The 24,963-nt window shown below is 41.2% G+C and overlaps 1 protein-coding gene across 1 annotated transcript in view; it reads right to left on the bottom strand.

The window, feature by feature from the left end:
- Positions 1–24,034: 24,034 nt before the first annotated feature.
- SLC30A8 (solute carrier family 30 member 8) overlaps positions 24,035–24,963 on the bottom strand; it is a 31,999-nt gene continuing 31,070 nt past the window's right edge. The window contains exon 8 of the mRNA XM_032858742.1: positions 24,035–24,344. Coding sequence (XP_032714633.1) covers positions 24,199–24,344 — 146 coding nt within the window. The 3' untranslated portion in view covers positions 24,035–24,198. The remainder of the gene's footprint in view (positions 24,345–24,963) is intronic.

Below are 24,963 nucleotides of genomic sequence, written 5' to 3' on the forward strand. Positions count from 1 at the left end.
TAGAAATATTTGTGACATGACATTTATAAGGCAAATTTACAAAAATTATATAAATGTATTTATATTAGACATTCTATATGTATGTATATATACACACACAATTACATATATATATGCTTTGTTTGTATATATATGTTATATTTGAATATATATGTATGTGTGTATATATATCCATGAAAATATATATTTACATGTATCATAAACATACCTCCATAAATTACCTACAATGGTGGCAGATACTGCTAAATATAAGTTTTTGCCTGAGATTTTGCTAAGATAAAAGATTATCTGGGGGTGCCTAGGTGGCTCAGTCGGTTAGGTGTCTACCTTTGGCTCAGGTCATGATCCTAGGGTCCTGGGATCAGGGAGCTTGCTTCTCTCTCTCTCCTCCCCACTCTTGCTATCTCTGTCTCTCTCTCTTTCAAATAAATAAATAAAATACTTTAAAAAAAAGATTATCTTTAAGATTAAGTAAAAGTCAGCATGGCAGTGGATCCCAAGTCCTGAGAAGGAGAGCAGGGAAGCCCCACAAGCAAATAAGGCAATGACTCTAGTACCTGGATTAAGTATTCAAGACTTAGGTCAATCACTTTATCATCATACCCATGCCCAATTGAGTAGACTAAAATTCCAACAACAGCAAAAAATAAAATAAAATTCCAAACAATCCATCCAAGATAAAAAACATGCGTATATCCCTCTACCTGGAAATTCTACAAGAAAGACCCTTTTTGCCTATGAGCCTGAAGCTGCTTGGACCTATCCTGTGATCAGGAGGAAGGGCCTCCTCTTGCAGCTACAAGTAAGGTTTGTCAGAGGGCAGAGATCACAACCAGCTCTAAAAAAGTTCATCAGACCTCTTTGTTCTCCCGCAACCCCAATAGCCCTGGGTCACAATTGCCTGGTGCAAAGATGGTAATTTTGAAAATCAAGACTCCAAACAGGAGCCTTTATGTTTCTTCATAAAGATCTATTAAATGTGTGTTTATATACTTTATGAAGTGAATTATTGAGAACATGCGGGATAATATAAGAAACTCACAAAAATTTTGCTTCCTGCTGACTTGCTAGTTGGTGAAGCTGAGCCTTTTGGAAATTCAAAAAGCAAACTAATTTGCAAAATAGATAGCAAGGGCTTCCATGTGATTCTCAAGTATAATTTTCAATTTACAAGTCTTTCATCGGTCCTCGTTTTTCATCTGCCCTTCTTCCCTTCAATGTTATTTGAACCACAGTGGTCTCATCAACATGAAGATGCGAAAGAATTGCAGGAAGTCTTTCCTAAGGGAACAGAACCATTTTTCAGATATTTTAATGCACTTTTCATTGTAGGACAGCAGTCTGGCAGCTGCCCTATGTCGTGTGGATTGGGGAAATTCTACCAGCTCAGGGTTAACTGAAAACGGTAATAGTACTACCGGTAGTAGTAATACACTAATAGTAATACCAGACACCGAGTTGATCACTTTGTATATATTGTCTCACTAAATCCCTTGACAATCTGTGAGATAGTCCTTTTATTTATTTTTATAATTTTTTTAAATTAACATATAATGTCTCATTTGTTTCCAGGGTACAGGTCTGTGAATCATTATTCTTCCACAATTCAGAGCACTCACCACAGCACATACCCTCGCCAATGTCCATCACCTTTTAAAAGCTAAAGAAACTGAGTCTAGTCTTCAAAACCACACGGAACATGTGGCAGAGGCAAGACTGAACTCAGGGCCATCTGACTCCCCAAGTTCCTGCTCTAAACTACTTCTCTGTGCTGTTCCTAGAGAACCTGAAATCTTGCTGACTTATATATTGCACAAGTGCTAGGCTGAAGCCCCTGGGCCAAGATGACCGGTGGCTTTAACTACAGACGCTCAAGCCTCGCTCATAAGAAGCCCACAGGATACAGGACAGGCCGAAATGCTAATAAGGCAGATCCACCCAGCCAACTTCCAGCAACAAAACGCCGCCTAGACCTTTTCTCGGCAGAAGGAACACGGGAGTATGTGGTAACTAGAGATAGGCTGACCCTGAGCAGAAAGCATTTTAACAGCTCCCAGGGCAAAGGAGCAGAACAGAGTGACAAATGACACCCAGCAGTGGGCATTGAGGCTTATCAGGAATGTGGCCTAGAGAGATCAGGTGCTGCTCTCCTAGCCCCGGGCGTTTCCAGCACTTAGATGATTATAAGTCACAACACCCCTTAAGTGTCAACTCCTAGTGGAGTTCATACATATTACACATACATTTGTAATAGTGAATCCTTGTTGTTGTACAGAATAACCAATCCTTTTTATTATTTTCAGTTAAATGATTTCTGTTTGCTTTATTTATGTTCAATTCCGTATGTTTCAGCCACTGGCTTCTGTCTTTGAAGACTGTAGAATTTCGTGGGGCTATAGGCACACGAACAGCTACTAGACTCAATTTTTAAAAAACAGCCTAGAAGTATCAGAGTTGAGCATTTTTTTTAAAAAACTGCATTACTGAGTTATGATTTCCATGGAAATAGCTGTATATATGTAATGCATATGACTCGATGAGTTTGGAGATACCTAAACACCCAGGAAACCATGGCAGCAGTCCCTGCCATAAACTAATCTATTACCTCAAAAAGCTTCTACAAAGACTTGTGCAATCAGGCCCATATTGATAAACTGCAAACCGAGTTTATTATTGTATAACATGAGGTACCAGCCCTTAATCGTGGTAGGCCCGCCTTTATTCAATCTTTTATCCAATATTTCTTCCACCTTTATTAAAGGTCAGTGGTTGCGTTCATCACCAGCAAATACTTACAGTCAATATAGGGTTGGGGGAGAGACATTTTAGAAATGCAGAAAGTCTATGTTTAATTATAAATGTGATCAGTGCTACAAAGGAGGTGTTCAGGATGCTATGGGAATGCAATATAGGGGATCTAAGCCAGGCCTAATTGGGTGCCATTTAAATCAAGACTGAGTGAGAATTTAGCCCTGATTGTGTAAGGAAGAAGGTGGGAATTTTCCAAGCAGAGGATTAGAATTTGCCGCGTCCCTGAAGGACAAAGTTGGGACATCCGATGAATGGGAGTGTGGCTGGAGTAAGAACAGAAGAAGGAAGGAAGAGAGGTGGCGCATAAGACTGTAGAGATGGGCAGGGAAGTTTGCGTTTCAGATTTAATTCTAAGAACACTGAAGTCACGTGAAGAATTTGAAGCTGGGGTGTGACATGATAGTAACAAGCCGGGCATTCGTCTAAGTACTCTGTATGTGTTAACTCTACAACCCTACCAGGTAGATAATCTTCTATCTTCCCCCCCTTTTATAGATGGAAAACTTCAGCCTTATAAAATTTCAGTAACTGACATGAGACCACCAGGGAAAAGCTGAACTGGGATTCACCCCCGGGGCAGTCTGGCTCCAGCTCCCCAAACCGTTAGCTAACGCTGCCTCTAATGATAGCTTTGCATTTCCGAGGAGAGCAGATTGACAAGCACGTTCCATACGTCAGTCACATCAGCTGGATACACGAGTGAATGAAAGTAGCTGGAGACTTCAAGAAGAAATCCCTAGTCGGCTATCTGCCTTGGGTTTGCACTGCTGGAGGAGGCCTTTTGACAAATGTGACCATCACTGGCAGAAGTACTTTCTGCACCTATAAGACATTTTGCACTTATGAGGCTCTGCAAAAATGGGAAACAGTCCATATTTCAGCAGTTTCCATTAAGCTGTCATATACCTTCCCTGAGTTTCTGGCCTTATAGCAAGGCTTGGATTAATATCTTCTTTACTTAGTATAAGTTCCTCCCACCCCCTACCTGCCCAGGCATCCTGTAGTCTGCTTCTGATGGCATGGTCTGATTACCTTAATGTGAGATGCACAAGGTCAGACCCAGATCTTGGGCTCGTGGGTGGTTATGATTCAGTTAGCAGCTACAACCAACCTTTACTGATGGCTACAATGTATGGAAAGTCTAGACTTTCTGTTTCCACCAAATGACTTGTACAAGAGAGCCATGATTACCCTCATATGGAAAGGTGTCTTTTTTGAAATTCTAAAGAAATGTCTGCCTCACCCAAATCCACACTAAGAAATAAGGGGAATACTGTGGACAAAGCTAATCTGATTTTGTTTTGCGTATTTTTGCATACAGAAAATTCAGAGACTATAGATGTACAATTCTGCATTAAGTATATATTAATTAAGCATTTTAAACCATTGAAGGTGATGGTTTTTCAAGGTTTATTTTTTAAAATAAGTAATAGGGGGTTCCTGGGTGGCTCAGTCGGTTGAGCTCCCAACTCTTGATTTTGGCTCAGGTCATGATTTCAGGGTGGAGAGATGGAGCCCTGCATTGGGCTCTGTGCTCAGTGGAGAGTCTGCTTGTCCCTCTCCCTCCCATTTTTCCCCTCACCCACTGCCCCTCCCCCCCACACAGCCTCAAGCTCTCTCTCTCTCTCAAATAAATAAATAAAATCTTTAAAATAAGTAATATATTTACAACACAAATACAATTTTCTACCCAGTCTACTAAAAAACTATATACATATTTGTATACATATAAAATTCTAATTCCCCGTTCTTTAAGTAGAATAAATTGAGGACTTTTTAAGACCAACGAATGTCTTCTTTGGGGCCTGCTTGACGTTCTCTCATCTCTTTCCCTCAGTGCCTCCCCACTGCTTGCTTGTGCTCTCTCCCCCTCTCTTTCTCTCAGAAAAAAAAAGAAAAAAGGAGTCCTTTACTTTGAGTCCTCTTCTCCAGCCCCTACCTCACCCCCTTACCTTCTGTGACTACGAAGCAGTTTTGCCCCTTTGGTTCCAAATTCAAATTCAAAAGCCTAAATTCAATTGAGCCTTGTCCCTCAAATTACATCTTCATGTTATGCATGTAGCCACGATGAGAAATAAGGAGTGCAGCATAAAGTTCTAGAGCATGTGTTTGGGAATGACACAAACCTGGGTTTGGGTCTATGTTCCATAGTTTACTTGCTTGGACCAGTCCCTTCACCCCCCCTGAGCCATTCCCATCTGCAACGTGGACGACAGCTCATGTACGTCATGAAGTTTGTTGAGGGTTAAATAGGAAAATGTGTTTAATTCCTCATCCTGGCACCTGACACCTGGCTAGCTACTGTTACCATTATTAGTGATATTATATCAACAATATATTGCTATCATGATTATCATTTATAATGAGGAAAAGGCTAGACCCTATTCTGTCACTCTAGCAGCCAGTTCAAAACAGTACCTGACCACTGTCTAAGACTTCAGAAGGGACATGCCGACCTGGAGCCACTACTGCTATTTTGATGATTTAATATTCACTGAGCACTGAGAAGGTAGTGGGGGCAGCCTCCCAGGCTCTGAGGAGAGCTGGCTGGGTGTGTGGCTGGGAACAGCGCAGCAAAAAAAGACCATCTGGCCCAGTGCAGTCAGGGCTCCCAGGAAACCTGTGGGGCCTCTGACTAAACCAAATTATTTGGCTCCTAATCAATTTAGCATTAAAATTCTCCAAGCCCTCCTGCCTAAGATGCTAATTTCTTGTAAAAAGGCCTGTGATGTACAGGAGCCCACATCAATCAGGCCGCTGCTTTTTCTTCTGCCCCGTCTCACTCCTGTCAGCTGGATTGATCCACTGGAAAACAGAGACTTTTCCCTTATAATAAATCAAAACCCTAATTTGAATAAACAGCACTGCCAAACCCTCACTTGAAGAGGTCTGAACACATTTGGGAGTGTTTGGCTTTGCCACTCCAGTAATACTTCCCCTGGAAGAGATGCCACATTCTCTTACTTGTCAGGAAAGAGGGGCTGGCTTTCTTGGGCCAAGCGTGCCTTCTAGAGCCACCCAGTCCTTGACCTCCCACCCTCCCAAAAATTGTTTGAAGGCCAAGGGTGTCCTGAATTCCAGCATAACATCAGAACAGGTCTCCTCCAACATGTTAATTACTAACAGGATTCTATTCTAAGTCACAAAATGTATCCTGTAATTGCTTTCCTTATTACCTGCTTCAGTCAGGTAAATGGCTTCCCAGAAGTCTGTGTCCACATTCCCACAACAAGTTAAGCAAGACGTCCTATTAAAATCCTGTGTTATAAATTTGACATACAGTGCCAGAGAAAACTTCTGATCAGACCCCTGTCTCACGTCCCATTGAATTACTTTGGGTTCCTCAAATATAGTGTCAGGTGTACAAAAGCTGCTTAGTCAGTGTTTGCTAAACAGAGTGTGGTAGTTACCACCTGAAAAATTATTTCTTGGCTTAAATGGATTTGAATTTGCAACCTCTTAGTCAGTGGTCATACAGGAAGATCTCAATAAGCAATTCTCCACAATTCAGAGAAGCAAATAGTCATTGTGTACACGACTGCATGTATTTTATATATGCTGAAGGTTGGGGAGCAGAGAAGGGGCGGCTATATGCCTATGAAAAGAGGCAAATCTATATAATACAATTCCTACAAGAGGGTGCCATGTAGTAATCACTGCAGTTAGGAGTAGCAGTAATAATAATGACTAATAATAATAGCCCCCGATTATATGATAGTTTATAGTCTATGAAGTGCTTTTGCCTGTGATTTCCCATTTGATCTCCATAACAAGTGCAGGGGGTAAAAAAAGGTCAAGAAGATTCTTATCCCCATTTTACTTGTAGTGAGACAGCTTCACAGTTGCTGTGAATGATTAACAATGACCGAATTGGCTTTGTTGACACCTGTCTTGTTACACTTGCTACTTTCTATTCCCATCTGCTCCCTGCGTTCCACTTCCTTAAAGGCTCAGGCAGGGGTCCATGAGCCACTCCTATATTGTAAAAGTTAATATACTGCAGGGTGTCTGGGTGGCTCAATTGTTTGAGCATCTGGCTCTTGGTTTTGCGTGTTGTGTGTGTGTGTGTGTGTGTGTGTGTGTGTGTGTGTTTAATTTAATTTTTTTCAGTGTTCCAAAATTCATTATTTATGCACCACACCCAGTGCTCCATGCAATACGTGCCCTCCATGATACCCATCACCAGGCACACCCAACACCCCCACCCTCCCCTCCAAAACCCTCTGTTTCAGAGTCCACAGTCTCTCATGGTTTGTCTCCCCCTCTGATTTCCCCCAACTCATTTCTCCTCTCCAACTCCTAATGTCCGTGTTATTCCTTATGCTCTACAAGTAAGTGAAACCATATGATAATTGACTCTTATAATATGGTAATTGACTCTCTCTGCTTAACTTATTTCACTTAGCATAATCTTCACTCAGCATAATCTCCTCCAGTCCCATCCATGTTGATACAAAAGTTGGGTATTCATCTTTTCTGATGGAGGCATAATACTCCATTGTATATATGGACCACATCTTCCTTATCCATTCATCCATTGAAGGGCATCTTGGTTCTTTCCACAGTTTGGCAACCATGGCCATTGCTGCTATGAACACTGGGGTACAGATGGCCCTTCTTTTCACGACATCTGTATCTTTGGGGTAAATACCCAGTAGTGCAATTGCAGGGTCATAGGGTAGCTCTATTTTTAATTTCTTAAGGAATATCCACACTGTTTTACAAAGTGGCTGCACCAACTTGCATTCCCACCAACAGTGTAAGAGGGTTCCCCTTTCTCCACATTGTCTCCAACATACATTGTTTACTGTCCTGTTGATTTTGGCCATTCTAATTGGTGTAAGGTGGTATATCAATGTGGTTTTGATTTGACTCTTCCTGATGGCTAGTGACAATGAACATTTTTTCATGTCTGTTAGCCATTTGTATGTCTTCTTTGGAGAAGTGTCTGTTCATGTCTTCTGCCCATTTTTTGACATGATTATCTGTTTTGTGTGTGTTGAGTTTGAGCTCTTGGTTTTGGCCTAGATTGTGATCTCATGGGTCAGGGAATGTAGTCAAGCCCTGAGTTGGTCTCTGAGGTCAGTGGGGAGTCTGCTTGAGGAATTTCTCCTTCTGCTTGTTCCATCCCTCACCTCTTTTTTTTTTTTAATTTTGTTTATTTATTTGACAGACACAGTGAGAGAGGAACACAAGCAGGGAGAGTGGGAGAGGGAGAAGCAGGCTTCCTGCTGAGCAGGGAGCCCAATGCAGTGCTCCATCCCAGAACCCTGGGATCATGACCTGAGCTGAAGGCAGACGCTTAACAACTGAGGCACCCAGGTGCTCCTGAATAAATAAATATTTTTAAAAATTAATATATTCCATAACTATTTGTTCAGTAAACAATCCTGTGATTACTTAGATGCTAGGCATAAGGGTGGGTTCTAGGGGAGGATAAAAAGCTAAATGAGATAAAGATCACTGCTTTTGAGACACTCAAAACCTAATGGGGAAAGTCAAATTTGTAAATAAGGTTTTTTTTGTGGAATATGATAAATGCCCACAAAATGCTGAGGAACCAAAGCAAGGTGGAGGAACAAACTCTTCGGAGGGTGGAAGTAAGAGAAGCTTCGGATAGAGGTGATCTTTGGCAAGGCCTTAGAGGATGAATAGGAGTTTGTATTTTCTTCTAGTTTTGTTGAGATACAATTGACATATAATATTGTATAAATTTAAGGTGTAGAACATAATGGTTGGGGTGTGTGTGTGTGTGTGTGTGTGTGTGTGTGTATTTGTGTATAGTGAAAGGATCATCACCATAAGTTAACATCCATTACCGGAAATAGACACAAGTTTGTTTTCTTTTGTTGTAAAACTTTTAAGATCTACTGTCTTAGCAGCTTTCAAATATACAATACAGTATTATTAACTGTTGTTGCCACGCTGTACATTATATCACTGGAATGTATTTATAACTTGAAGTTTATAGAATATGAGTTTTTAAGGAGGAGAAGAGAAGGATGGTATTTCAGATGGGGGAAGTGAGCTGGAGTACAGAGCCATGAATCAGGACGGCCACTCGCGATGAGGAGCTCAGTATGCTGTGAGTATAAGATGCTTGGGAAGAGTGATAGTGGATGAAACTGGAAAATAAAATCAAGCCAGATGACCCAACCCATACTGAGAAGTCTGGTTTTTTTAATCTTGCATGTACTGTATGTTCTCAGAACTTAATTTTTGAAAAGGCACAAGGTTTATGGAGAAGCATTGTGCCTGTGTACTTGCTTAATAAACTTTAAAATTCCTCTTCTGGATGGAGGCTAAGATTGTCCCAGATCAGGTCTGGATAGGAAATGGGCCTTGAAGTTCATGGTGGGGATGGTCTGCATACCATGGCTTTTCCCATTTGGCTGCATGTAGGAAAGGGGCCGCTTCTGCAGACCCATTGGAGGAAACCATACCGTCATAGCCAAAAAGGAAAGATAGCCGAGTGTGGCTCTATTTATTATTATCTTGTTTAAATGGTGATGGTAGCAGATAGGAGAAGGGCTCCAAAGAAGAGATGCATCCCAGGAGCATGAAGATGAGACTAACTAGTTATCTCCTCTCCCATGTCCACCTAGTGATTCTCCTGACCCAGAACATGGGCTGTATTTCTCTGAGAGTTCCCTGTGTGTGTGTTAAAACCAAAGAATTTTTTTACAAGGGGTTTTGGGGTGCTTGGTGCTTGGGTGCTCTTTGATCAATTTGTTTGAAAATGTGTTTTGCCAAAGCATACAAACCTGCTGAAGAACAGCATGCCAAACTTCTGCTGCAGTTTCCCCTTCTACCCCAATGAGAGCTTTGCATTTACTAACATTCTAGCTCCTTACCACAGCCTACAAGGCTTTCACCCATTCCAGCCCAGCTCATCGCTCTTCCCCCAGGCTTGCTCACAATGCTTAGGCACAGCAACTTCCTTTCTCTTCCTCAGGCTTGTCAGATTCTTCATATCAGGCCTTTGCTCATGCCAGCCTCCCTTTACCTCTGCCCCTTCATGCTGGTTCCTTCTTGATGTTCAGGCTCAGCCCGTAAGTCAACTACACCTGAAGGATCTGGGGGACCACGCTGTATGCCATGCTGTGACCTCCTTCTAATGCATCCCCACTCATTACCAAATCTTCTGGTTTGATTTTCTTCTTACTACTGCTAACTTTAAACAAAATGAAGAGTAATCTTATTCTAGTCAAAAAATGAGTTTTTTGGAGGGCATAACAGAGGAATTATAATTCAGGAAATGCAATCTATGGAGAATCATAAAAATGTCCAAAGAGACAATGGGAAGGTCAGCTTTTACTAGGTTTTAGTGGAAAATTGGAGAGGATTATTCTGAACAAAAGTTTACTGGAGAACAGGAGTTTGAGGTTGTGTGACTTCTGGTTGGCTGTGGTGGCAGGTCCTGTGTTGTTGCTGGCGCAGGGAGAGATGGCAGTAGAGGAACTCCTATGTGAAAAGAGCCCTCCCTTGGAATATTTATTTTCCTCCTGCCTGTTGGCTTTGAGGAAGGTGAGGTCTCCCACTCAGGGCTTTTTGACTCTCTCTCTTTTTTTTTTTTTCCAGCATAACAGTATTCATTGTTTTTTGCACCACACCCAGTGCTCCATGCAATCCGTGCCCTCTCTAATACCCACCACCTGGTTCTCATATTTTAAATTAAGTTTTCTTAATTTATTTTCATACCATTTATCAATATCTGAGAATTTCTCATTTAAGTCTTTATTTATTGGTCTGTTGCCTATATTCCCCATTAAAGAGTGAGTGTCATCGTCAGTCTTGGATGTCCGTGCCTACCACAGAGCCTAGCACATACCAGGCAGCCACTAAACGCTCATTAAATAAACTCATTAAATAAACTCATTAAATAACAAGTGGATGAAAAAGCTAAGATAGTTTTAGGGTGACTTAAATTCTGCCCTACATTATCATTAGTATTTCTGCCCATTTCTATTCGATATCATGAAACATGGAAGGAAACGCCATCTCTTCTTATGCTTGCATCATGTTATTTCAATGTCCACCACCCAGGGTGTGTGTAGCTTGTGAATCAGTTTTTCTTTATTATCTCCAACCTCTTTAGCTTCCAAGTGTTTGAATTCCTTCCAAACTTTTTCATGTGGTTGAGTTCCAATTTCAAAGCATTGTGGTCTGAGAATAAGCAGGGAATAATCTCAATTCTTTTGGTATCGGTTGAGCCCTGATTTGTGATCCAGTATGTAGTCTATTCTGAAGAAAGTTCCATGTGCATTCAAGAAGAATGAGTATTCTGTTGTTTTAGGGTGGAATGTTCTGTATATATCTATGAGGTCCATCTGGTCCAATGTGTCATTCAATGCTCTTGTTTCTTTATTGATTTTCTACTTGGATGATCTGTCTATTACTGAGAGTGGCATGTTAAGATCCCCTACTATTAATGTATTCATATCAACTTGACTCTTTATCTTGATTAACAGTTGTCTTATATAGGTAGCTGCTCCTGTATTAGGGGCATAAATATTTACAATTGTTAGATCTTCTTGTTGGATAGACCCTTTAACAATGATGTAGTGTCCTTCTTTATCTCTGACTACAGTCTTTAGTTTAAAATCTAATTCATCTGATATGAGAATCACTACCCCAGCTTTCTTTTGAGGCCCATTGGCATGAAAGATGGTTCTCCATCCCTTCACTTTCAGTCTGGATGTATCCCTAGGTTCCAAATACGTCTCTTGTAGACAACAAATGGACAGGTCCTGTCATTTTATCCAGTCTGTAACCCTGTGCCATTTTATGGGAGAGTTTAGGCCATTCATGTTGAGAGTGATTATTGAAAGATACATTTTTATTGACATCATGTTGCCTGTGAAGTTCTTGTTTCTATAGATTATCTCTGTAAATTTCTGTTCTATGACACTCTTGGGTTCATTCTTCTTACCCTTCTTTCTTACCCCATACTCCATCCTCCACCCCATTATCTCTTCAGTCTCTGAGTCTAGTCTGTTTTGGTACATGAAAGGAGAGGAATTTATACTTATCTTTTTACACTTATTTATGTTGGGCATTTTATTTGCATTATCTCAATCCAAATTGCTGTAAATACCTTCCAAATATTGTCAGGTCCTACAAATTTGCATTATAACCTCCTCTTTTTTTGGAAACTCCCTTTTCCCTTCTTTTTCCATTTCCTATTTATTTCCACCAACTCCTTAAAATACTTGTATACTCAACAGAATGAATCTAGTTTTTAAAGGTCCCCTGATATGGGCCAGAGGTCTTTTCTTGGCATATTTTGATCATTGAATACTTCAAGTGAGTCCATTAATCTTTCATTTAAAATAAAGAACCCACACCTTCTATGATACTGCATCAGTGTGGTTACTAACAAGTTCATTGTTTTAAAAGCAGAGATCTAGTTCCCAGAAAGAGGAAACTTTTTATGTTCTCAGTCCATGCTATGTGCAGGCCACAGTGAGGATGTCACATTAGTTACCTAACAATCACAACAACCTTGTGATCTAAGTGGCCATATTCAGTATTATGAGAAACTTAGCTCTATTTCATGATGTAGCCAAAACCATGCAGCTAGAAAAAATGTACTGGACTAGAACCAGGGGTGAATGAATCCAAGGCTAGAATATAAATATACATGCATATCTAATGTTTACAACAAAACATATGAAAGAATTAAATGCTTCATCATCTATAATGATGATTCATGTCTGCTGGACAAGAATATGTTACGCTGGATAGGGTAATTCACTGAATACTGCTCTGTGCTAGACCATGTGCTAGGTGTTATTATTCATCATGAATATGATAAATAGGGAGGGTTGCATATAAACACAATAGACATGATACAAAGAGACAAAAGCACAAGCACAAGCAGATATCTAGTTGTAAGGGTAGCACTGAAGATGGAATAATTGGCATTGGGTGGAATGTCAGGGAAAGCTTTCCAGATGAGGGACCATCTAAGCGGGTAACCCGCCAGAGAAAAATAACAACTAAAATTTACTGAGAACTCACTTTGAGTAGCACATTTTGCTAAGTGCTTTAATCCTCACGAGTCATTTAATCCTTAGGACTACCAAAATATGGTGGGTGTTCTTAATCCATTTATCAGTGATGGAACAAAGGCTTACGTAGGTTGAATAGCCTTCCCATGGTCAGACAGCCACTACGTCAGTCAGAGTCCAATGAGACCATGTTCGTTATTCTCTATTATTTTATATTTCACATAAATATTTCAACTAGGTATTGAAGAACTGGAGGGCAGAAAGAGAACACTAAAATATAAAATACAGAACTGAAGAAAGCAGCTGACACTCTTAGGACTTGGGAAAGTAATACAAATCAGAAGCTTAGAGCAGTAAACCCCCTTGGAACTAAAACTCTGTCCCATGAGGATGAGGCACTGACCAGTTGATGTTGGCTTCTTAGCCTGGGGTAGCCACCGTGGAGCTGGGATTGAGACCTCTGAGGAGGGAATATAGCTGAATGCTGTGCTCTGAGTTTTGTGATGACACTGGTTCTATGAGTACTAGATAAACAGCAAACTGAAATACTGCTGAAACTGGAACAAGCTCCCAATGGCAGGCTGAAGAAGCATTGCTGGTTGACACAGATCAGGAGAAAATCAAGCAGGACACTGACAAGAAGAAAGTCTTCTTTTCCTCCCTGTGGCCTTCTGGTTTCCCTCCAGGGCCTCTGACCAGGGAGCAGCCAGCAAAGGAGAATTGCAATGAACACCATCCCTACCCCAGCATCATGAAGCCAAGTACAGAGAGCTGGGAGCTGAGAGGCAAGCGCTTAGCACAGCTACCTGGTCATGCTCTCATCATTGCCCTTCCACTGTCCTCTCTACTGGGTGACTCTTTCACTCTTTTTCCTCTTGCTTTAAATCCCCAATACCTCTTCCTCAATTGTCACACTCTGCTGATAACCTTGCTTCCTCCTTCACTTAGAAAAATGAAGCAAGCAGAAGAGCATGTCAGGCTGCTTCCACTGAACCTGTCCACAAACCCACAGGGTTCTTTCTGTTCTTGTAGAATCTCAGGTTTGTAGATAAATTACCCAGTCCCAACACTTGCACAATAGAATCCTTCCCCTCCTGCTTATCCATGCATACCATTCTAGCAATCCTCTCCTTTCTCTGATTTAGTGACTCTTAGTACCAATAATCCATGCGCTTACCTATATCTCCCAGATTCCTTTCAGTTAGGCTGGGGTTAATTCTGGCCAGTGAACTCTAAGAAGAAATGAGATGTGTCCATTTAAAGGTGTTCCTAGTGACAAGTTTAAGAAGTGGTTAAAAGCCAGCATGTCTCTCCCCTCTCTCTCCTCCTTTACAGCAGAGGCTAAATGTTCCAAGTGCCATAATATGGCCTTCATTACCATGGACACCTATATAACTGTGAGGAGCCTACCAAACCACTACTTTTGTAACTGCAGCCCAGATTTCTCTCCTGAACTGTAGACTCATAAACACTGCCTGTTTGACATCTTCACTTTTTTTGTTGTTGTTTAATAACTTGTCTAATTCCAGATTCCCAATCCTGCCCCATCCCTTCCTCTCACCTTCCCCCACTCTTTATTCTCTATTTTTCTTTTTTTCACAGCTTTATTGAGGGATAATTGACAAATAATAATTGTCTATAAGATGTACAACTTGACTTTTTGAATATGTGAAATGATTATGACGATCAAGCTAATTAACGTCTCGATCGCTTCAGTAGTTACCGTGTGTTTATGTGTGTGTGTGAGTATGTGTGATGAGAACACTTCAGGCCTGCTATCTTAGCAAATTTAAAGTATATAAGACAGTATTCTTTTTAAGACTTATTTACTTATTTATTGACACACAGAGAGAGAAACAGCAAGAGAGGGAACCCAAGCAGACTTCCTGCTGAGCAGGGAGCCCGGGGCTCATTGCGGGGCTCAATCCTAGGACCCCAGGATCATGACCTGAGCAGAAGGCAAATGCTTAATGCCTAAGCTACCCAGGGACCCCATATAATACAGTATTTTTAACCATAGTTACCACGTTGTAAGTTAGATCTCCATAACTTATTTATCCTGCAGAAACAGGGACTTTGTACCCTCTAACATCTCCCCATTGAGCCACTCCTCAGCCCCTGGCAACCATCATTCCACTCTCTGCTTTTATGAGTTCATCTTTTTTAGATCCCATATATAAGTGGCATCCTGCAGTAGTTGTCCTTCTGTGTCCGGCGTATTTCACTCAGCATAATGCTCAAGGTTCATCCCTGTTGTTGCAAAGGGCAAGATTTCCTTTTGTTAAGGTTGAATAATATTCCTGGGTTTGTTTGTATGTGTGCATGCAGCATATTTTCTTTATCCATTTATCTATGAACAGGCAACTCAGGTTGTTTCCATATCTTAGCTCTTGATCATGCTGTAGTAAACACAGGAGTGCAGATGTCCCTTCCAAGATACGGAGTTCATTTCCTTTGGTTATATATCCAGAAGTGGGATTGGGGTTCCTGGGTCATATATACTTATTCTATTTTTAACTTTCTGAGGCTCTTCCATACTGCTTTCCTCAATGGCCGCAGCAGTTTGCATTCCTACCAACAGCGTGCAAGGGCTGCCTTTCCCCCACGTCCTCACCAATACTTGTTATCTCTTGTCTTTTTGATAATAGTCATCAAACAGGTGTGAGGTGATACCTCATTGTGGTTTTGATTTCATTTCCCTGATGATTAGTGGAGCTGAACAACTTCTTGAATACCTGTTGACTATTTGTGTGTTTTCTTTTTTTTTTTCCAATTTTATTTTATTTAAACTCAGTTAATTAACATATAGTGTATGTTACATCATTACATCATGGACCCTCCTTAATCCCCATCACCTAGTTCCCCCATCCCCCCACCTCCCCTCCAGCAACCCTCAGTTTTGTTTTGTTTTTTTTCCTATAGTTATGTATCTTCTTTTAAGGAATGCCTATTCAAGCCCTTTGTCATTTTTAAATCATGTTATTTGATTTTTGCTATTGAGCTATTTTAGTGCCTTATATATTTTAGATATTAACCCTTTATCAGACGTATGATTCGCATATGTTTTCTTTTATTCCACAGGTTGTCTCTTCATTCTACTGATTGTTTCCTTTGCTGCGCAGGAGTTTTTAATTTGATGTAATCCCATTTGTCTATTTTGCTATTACTGCCTGTGCTTTGCAGGTAATATCTAAAAAAATATCGCACAGGCCAATGTCAAGAAGCTCTTTCCCTTGGGGCGCCTGGGTGGCTCAGTGGGTTAAGCCGCTGCCTTCGGCTCAGGTCATGATCTCAGGGTCATGGGATCGAGCCCCACATCGGGCGCTCTGCTCAGCAGGGAGCGTGCTTCCCTCTCTCTCTCTGCCTGCCTCTCTGTCTACTTGTGATCTCTGTCTGTCAAATAAATAAATAAAATCTTAAAAAAAAAAAAAAGAAGCTCTTTCCCTATCTTTTCATTGAGTAGTTTTGGTGTTTCAGGTCTTACCTTTATGTCTTTAATCCATTCTGAGTTGATTTTTGTACATAGTGTGAGATAGGGGTCCAGTTTCATTCTTCTGCATGTAGATCTCCAGTTTTCCCAACACTACTCACTGAAGAGACTGTTCTTTTCCAATTGTGTGTTCTTGGCACCCTTGTCAAAGATCAGTTCCTTATAAATGCATGGATTTATTTTTGAGATCTCCATTGGTCTGCACAACCGTTCTTATGCCAGTACCATACTGTTGCAATTACTGTAGCTTTGTGATATGTATTTGAAGTCAGGGAGTGTGATGCCTGTGTTCTTGCTGTTCTTGTACAGCTCTGTTCTTGCTCAAGATTGCTTTGGCTTTTTGGTTCTTTTGTGGTTCAGATCTTTGAGGATTGTTTTTTCTATTTCTGTGAAAAATGCCATTGGAAATCTGGTAGGTATTTCATTGAATCTGTAGATAACATTAGGTAGTATAACCATTTTAACAATATTAATGTTTGCAATCTCTAAACAGATGGTGTCTTTCTATTTATGTATGTCTACTTCAGATTCTTTCATCAGTGTCATATCACTTTCAGTATGCAAATATTTCTCCCTTCTTGGTTAATTCTTTTTCCTAAGTATTTAATCTTACCTGTTCCAGCACTAACATTCCAAGCTCATCTAATCCTCAAGTCACTGCCCAATATTTGCTATTGTATTAGAGACACTGATAGCTCAGTAACTGGAGAAAGAAGGGAAGTGAAATACTTCAAGTTCTGGAACAATCAGTAAGATTGCATCAGGAAATGTGACTAATTTCATGATTGGACTGCACCTGAGCAAGAGCTTTATGGAATGTATTTTTCAAGGGAGGAGTAATGCAGGTGTGTTTATACTTTTCAGAGTTGGTGCCTAGCATTTGAGTATTAATTTTTTTTCAGGACCTCCAGGGTTTAGTTATGCAGCCATTTCTTAATCCATGATAGAAGTGAAAGTCTTGTAGACTAATATAAACAAACAAAAGCAATATTGTACTTCCTGACCTTGTGTCTGACATGTAGTTGATCAATAACTATTAGTAAAATGAGTTGAAAAATGAATTATGTGAGTTAACAAATTAGTGAGAAGTCTCAGGGTAGGGGATTAGTAGTATTCTTCAAAATCTATATGTGGAAATATCTCTACTATTGTGCAAATGTTTATACCCAGGTAAAACATTCTCCATCACTATAGTATAAGGGGTAAATTCCAGATTATTTAAAAGCTATCAAAATAATAATTATGATAAGAGGAAGGAGGAGGAAAGGAAGAAGAGAGGAGAGGGTAAGGGAGAGAAAAGAGGGAGAAGGGTAGAGGAGAAGGAGGAAAACAATTATGTATCCTCATCAATTGTATTTGATCATAGTGCCTCCCTTAGAATTTTCTCTTTAGTCAACATTAAAGGTGATCTAATCTAAGACCCTGAAGAATCTTCTTTATGGCTTTGTGTTTGTAGGAGATTGAATGGAAAGAGAATATGCTTCTGTTTATGAATTCAGAGCTTACTGAGCCAAGGAAATCTGAAGTGTCCTTTCCCATTCCAAATTCATACAAGGTGCTGAACTCTGTAAGAAAGTGGAAACTAGAAATGGACACTTCATCTTTCTAGGCCATTAATTATTCATAGAAAATATTGCTCTAAAGAAATGTCAACACAGGGTACTCATTTTTTTTTTGACTGTAGGCTTCTGCCACATCAAAGACAAATGTGGAGTGGAGAATGGGGCAGCAACAGAAATTCTTGTTCATCATTTGCATGTATATGCCAGATAAAACCCATTCTTCATCTCTGAAAAAATAAGAGTCGGGATGGAAAAGAAACAGGGTATTAGCTTAGTAACTGCCTACAGATTGCCATGTGAAGAATGCAGTTCAACTTCAAACAAGACCCCGGAGTCACATCTGATCCTGATTCTTTTGTACAGGTTAACTCACCGTGGTTTATATCTTCAGTGCAACTGCTGCCCTTTCTTCTTCCGTAATACCCCAAAACTGCCTAAATTCTACAATCTAGGGAAATAACACTTGAAGGGCCCATTGTACTGTGTACAACAACCACATGGCTTCAGTGACTTCAAACAGGATAATTATGTTTTTAGCAAATGGGTATCTCTTTGAAGGAAGGAAATACAGGGCAATTATGCTGAAACATTGTCTCCTAGGGCTTGATTGACACACCTGAAAAGGGTGCAATTCAGCGTGACATCTCTCTTTACTTCCTGACCTTTATGGGTGACAAAGCACAAATGTGTTTGTTTTTTATGACTGTCAAGGGGTACAACTGCCTCTGACCCCCATCCTTTCCTCACTGGGGTTTCATAGCAATGACCAAGATGATTTCAGAAGTGCCCCTGATTCTTAGATTATGTTCCATCTCCTTTAGCCCAATCTGCTCCCTCGGGTTCTTTTTTTCAATAAAAGATTGAGAATGGAGGAAGATATTCTCATTAGAGTCCTGATTGGTGTTATGAGAAATATTTTCTGCCATGATTTTAGTGATAAAAGATGATGACTTAACCCAAACTCTCTCTTTTTCCTGGTTTCATTCTAAACAAAATACATTAACATTTTAAAATAGAATTTAAACAGGTGTCCAGTAACAGAATGACAAACGTTAAGTGTGAAATCTGAAAGTTAGGAAACTGAGCTACATATGGTCACCTTTTTTTTTTTTTTTAAATATCCGCCTGCGCTGGACTATTAAATGGTTTCATCACTGTCACATCAAGCAGGACTTGTAAAACTTGGGAGGTGGGTATTCAAAGACATTTGCTTAGTGCCTTTAATGATTTCTGTAATTAGTCATTTAAACAGATTGCCCTGTGATCCAAAACAGGGAATGCAGGGAGATGAGCTCAGAAAATCATTTCCTGAAGGTACTTCAAAGCTAAATGCAGAAAATGAGTCTTTGTGCAGGCTTCTCTGGCCTGTAGTTCAGTGGGTGGGGCTGGAGCTGGAGAGCCACCTTCTCCAAGAATCTATCAGATGTATATGCCAGGTGGTTTTTGTTTGTTTGTTTGTTTTTTGTTTGTTTGTTTGTTTTTATGGACATCTGAGTGCTAAAGGTCTTTGTTGGCCCTGCAAAATTTAACAGATAAGAAAATGGTGCCTCCAGGCCAATGACAATCTAGAAGCCAGAAGAAGGAACCACATCTGGTCAGGACAAACTGGCTAGGAGAAAGAAACCAAGGAAGGGACCCTCACAGGAGCAGGGGAAAGGGTCCGGGAGATCCATGACTCTGTCTTCTTGAACTGGACAGCTGTACTTTGTTAATAAATGTACTTGAAGTGACTAACTCAGCATTTGCTTTAAAAAGTAGAAGTGTTCAGAGTGCATCAGAATGGGACTTCACTGTTTTAATGAATCCATGCCTCGCCCACTAGGCGAAGACCTCAGTAGACGTCTTTATCTCAGCAAGCCTCAATTGCTCCGTGAGAAAAAGAGCTGTTCACTTCTCACTAGTGATTCTGCCACTCTCCTGTGGGAGTTGTGCTGAAGACTCAAAACCTTTTAAAAGTGGGGATGAAATAAATGTCTGTGTTGGTGCACACATAAATAGGCACTCACTTCGTATATAATAATCAATAAAAGTGAAGATTTACTGAGTGCCAACCACATGCTATGCACAAGCCTGACATCTTTAAATGTCCTAATGTATTAAATTCTCACACATCTGAATAGGGAGCTTTTACTGATCAGGAAACAGAGGGACAGAGCATTAAAGTAACTCGCTCGAGGTCACAGAGCTAATAAAAGCAAGAGCTAAGATTCAAACTCAGGCAATCTAACTACAGACGTGATGTTCAAAGTGCAAACATTCTCTCCTTCATGTCCTTCAACATTCCCATTTCCCATCTGTAACCAAACATATGGAACACATCAATTTCTTTTATGGGCCCTAACATCACCATAGAGTCCTAGATAAATCTTGACTGGGTGCTGGATGACAGAGAAGCATATTAAGGATGGAGGGTGGCAATGAAGTTGGCCTGATTTCCATACTCTGAAGAATAAAGTGTGTTTCTTTGAATGATGTGGAAGATGTTTTGATAGCCAGAGAGAATGCAAAGCCATAAAGTGAAGAATTCTACTACACTACTCCAGGAATGTCAATGGCCTGGCGTTCACAATCCTGGACTCCAGGGAAGAGGCAAAGGGAGAAGCTGACTTTCAAACTTGATGCATGGTGCCTAAAGTCACTTGGTGTCATCTGCTCTTTCATCTTCAAATCCTTAAAATTCCCATTGCAGATTGCCTTACACTTTACCCCCCAAACATCTACCATCTAGAGTTTTCAATCTAGCTGACAAAAGAGGCTGAATTTCAGGGAAATAGCAGGAGTTGTTAGGGGCCATGGGGCAATTCCTTTGGGGCAATCCCCCTACTTTATGATTCCCTGGCATTTGGTGTGTTTGGTGTGTTCCTAACATAAAAGATAAATGTGATCTCAAAAAGAAAGAAGAGCAAACAATTACACGAGAACTTGTGTGTTTGCCAGGTCTTAAGGGCTCTGGCCTACGCAGAATATGGAAAAGCAAAACCATTCAGTGGCCTTTGAGACAGAAGAGATGATTTGGCATGAACTATCCCTTCCATTTTGAGAGCCAGCTGAGGCAGGACCCATTAGAAACCTGAGTGGCTCTAATTCTGGTTGCCTAAACGTGCTTACTGAGGTGAGGGACAAGTCTATGTGTCTCCGCCGAGCAGGGTGGATTGTCAGCAGAATGCTAAGTAGCTACTTCAGCAGAGCTGATTGATTTGCAGAGATGGCACAGATGTGACCTGCTCCATCAAAGTCAACGTTTTTTTGGCCCTCAAAATTTCAGAAAAATACAGATGTAAATGAAAAATAACGACAGGGCTCACACGAAGCCCCACAGTCATTGCCTCGATAATTATTTAATGCCTGCTAGGTCTCCAGCGCCCTGCTAGATGCTGACATTGACATAAAAATCATCAAAGGCATAACTTTTGTTCTCTAAAATATTAATAATAGTAATGTAAAAATTATATAGGTTTAAAAATCAGAGTTGAAAGTTTCCTTTGCCACATAGAAATAAAAATAAACAGGCAGGGGCACCTGCATGGTGCAGTTGGTTAAGCGTCCAACTCTTGGTTTCTCTTCAGATCGTGATCTCAGGGCCCTGAGATCAAGCCCTGCATCAGGCTCCATTCTCAATGTAGAGTGCTTAAGTTTCTCTCTCCCTCTCCCTCTGCCCCATCCACTTGTGTGTGCGCGCTCTCTCTCTCTCCCTCTAATAAATAAATAAATCTTTAAAAAAAATTAACAGGTAAGGGTGCCTGGGTGGCTCAGTCATTAAGTGTCTGCCTTTGGCTCAGGTCATGATCCCAGGGTCCAGGGATTGAGCCCTGCATCCGGCTCCCTGCTCAGTGGGAAGCCTGCTTCTCCCTCTCCCACTCCCCCTGCTTGTGTTCTCTCTCTCACTATCTCTCTCTCTGTCAATTAAATAAATAAAATGTAAAGAAATTAACAGGTAGCATGAGTATACCTTCCATATAGCAAGACGCTAGGATCATGACCCAAGCTGAAGGCAGACGCTTAACAACTAAGCCACCCAGGTGGCCCTGTTAAAGTTCTTTTAGACTCCAGCTAACATTTAGACCATTCTTTGTCTAGAATGCCCTTTTCTTTATCTGTCTAGGGAAATTCCAGAGATAAGGCAGAGTCCAAAGTGACTTTCACTTGAATGACATGAAGCCTCAGTGGCCATGCCCACACAGCAATGCCCCTTTATACCCCAATGTCATGTTTGCAATTCAAGATACTCCTGTAGGTATCTGGGTATGTGTCTAAATCCTCCACTCAGTGACCTCCTTTGGTTGAAGCTCTTTTATTTGTTTTTAAGATTTTATTTATTTATTTGACAGAGAGAAACAGTAAGAGAGGGAACACAAGCAAGGGGAGTGGCAGAGGGAGAAGCAGGCTTCCCGCAGAGCAGGGAGCCCGATGGCGGGGCTCGATCCCAGGACCCTGGGATCATGACCCGAGCCAAAGGCAGATGCTTAACAACTGAGCCACCCAGGCACCCCTGTTGAAGTTCTTTTAGACTCCAACTAATCTTTAGACTGTCTCTGGATTTATTAAAAAAAAATACAAAAGTTTAGGTTCCAAAGCAGACCCACTGCTCAGGATTTCCAGGACATAGGCCTGCACATCTTTTATTTTACCTTACTGTGTCCAGGTGGTGAGTTACAGTTAGTGCTGGAAGCATGGAATGATACAATCAATGACTCTGAATGAGAGGATCTTGCCTCGCCCACCGCACTTGCTCCTCTCTCCTCCTCTGTGTCCTCCATGTTTTTTAACGCACCCCTTACCCTTACGCACCCTCTAGCCACAAGGGCCTTCTCATTTCCTCCCATGCACCAAGTTCTTTCTCCTTGGTGCCCACTCATGTTCCTGCTTCTTCCAGAATGTACTTCCTCCTATAATTCACTTGGCTATCACCTACTTACCTATTCAAGTCTCAACTTGGATGCTGTTTCTTCACAGAGGCTCTCCACTGACTTGCCCCATTCTAAATCAAGCTCTCTTCTCTCATCACTTGCCACTATTCGTAGGATATTCCTGGTGGTTACTGGTGGAATGCCTGTCTCCCCAACAAAAGGGAAGGAGCTCCACGAACACAAAGGCCATATTGACATAATTCACCAATGCTCAGTCCATAGCCCACATTGACAAATTATTTTTGAATGAATGAGCAAATAAATGACATTGGTTGAGGTACTTAACCTCTGTGAGCCTATGTCCTTAGCTATACAGTGATGGTATTAATTCTAACTTTCCAATGTTGGCATTCAAATAAAATGAGGTGACACATCTAAATAGCCTAGTATAATATCTGGACAGTAGTTGGGACTCCAACAATATTATTGAAGACCTGGGAGTTCTTAATTCTTTGACTAAATTATTTTCCAGGTGACCTGGGATAAGAACTCTGATGTTCTGTGCATCCTTGTTTTCTTATTAGGTCATACTACAGGAAGACACTCAAAAAGCAACAATTTCATAATTTTTCATCTGTCCAGAGCTTTTATACAGATAAGTAAAATGTCATTCAATAGTTTCAGACATATTTTTAAAATATTTTATTTATTTATTTGACAGAGATCACAAGTAGGCAGAGAGGTGGGCAGAGAGAGAGGAGAAAGCAGGCTCCCTGCGGAGCAGAGAGCCCAACGCGGGGCTTGATCCCAGGACCCTGAGATCATGACCTGAGCCGAAGGCAGAGGTTTCAACCCACTGAGCCACCCAGTCACCCCTAGTTTCAGACATATTAAAACATAATTTGTAAACAAAAGGGAAAGAGGACCTTTCTACCCCCATTTAGGTAATAGTGATGTGAGTAGGAAGCACAAAGGTACTGCTCCCAATCATATTATACCGCGTGAGAGAGTCAATTTATAGTGAGGTCTGAGACCTCCAGAGTCCCCCTGAACTTTGCTCTTCTTCTTTTGCTTCGCACGTTTCGGGAGAATTCCTAGGGGCCAACTCCCAGTAAGACTTTCCCAACTTCAGTTTTACCCACCCATCCTCAGGACGCGTTATTGAAGGGAGGGGAACTTTTTATCGCCTCCGGTTACAAACAGCCGTTATTTCAGCCCCAGTCAGGGACAGGCTATACACACATTGCTGTAACTGAACACAACGACCGATGAGTTGATCATCCAATTGGCTGATGAATCTCACTGGAGTTTCATTTACGGTGGGCAGAGCTCAATGAAGAAGGATAAAATGTGCACTGGACTGTATCATGAATTTCTCAAACCTCTTCCTTTGGTTCTTTCTTTCTTCTGTGTTGGAAACTGCAGAGCAGCATATAGTGGCCTGTCAAACCCGAACAGTTGACGTTGTGACTGAGCTAGTCCCGGGGGTCTTCACAGAAAAAGCAGTTGGGGTCCTGGTCGGCTGCAGATTCCATCTGAATGGTGAGTGAGTGCACCGTAAAGCTGTTGCTGAGGACTTGAACAATCTCTCTCCGAACGGCCTGGCTGTCACGGCTGGCTGCTGTTGAGAAAGGACCACGGGGAGATGGGCACTGATTGCACACACCTGGGTGACTGCTCCATTTCCCCTCTTCAAGTACTTTGTCTTGCACCCAATGGGGAGGGACATAAGCAGAGCACTCAGAAGAAGCCGTATTGGCTCTGACAATCAGTTCCATTCACACAGACAAGACGGGGAAGTTCAAGTGCAGCAAAGTACCCATCACTATGGGAACTCTCCCACAGTTCTCTCTGGGGTCTGGCACGCTTAGCAGCTGAGCGTAGAAGGGAGGATAAGGCTTGAAGAAAGGTAACACAAACCTGTTTATTTCTCATATAGCCCTTTCCACCAGTCACCAGAGATCTCTGGGGTTGTAGCCCTTGTATCTCATCAACATTATATTATGGGAGCATTTAGAGCTCCCCCAGATTTTTCTTAGAGCAGCAACCTCACTGTCATCTTTCCTCTTGTCCAAAAATGTATCAAGAGGCTGTCAGGTTCCCTCCGTAGTAACCTGATTGTTTACTAGACTCTTCCATCTGCAGTGAAATATTGGTGTCGTGGATGCTATAAATTACCGATAGCCAGATCTGAGCCTCTCAGCAGAGATGAGGTTGTCTAAGAAAGCAGAGTCCTCAAA

This window comes from Lontra canadensis, unplaced genomic scaffold (assembly GCF_010015895.1).
Source record: "Lontra canadensis isolate GAN:19392208 unplaced genomic scaffold, GSC_riverotter_1.0 scaffold15, whole genome shotgun sequence".
Classification (NCBI taxonomy): Eukaryota; Metazoa; Chordata; class Mammalia; order Carnivora; family Mustelidae; genus Lontra; species Lontra canadensis.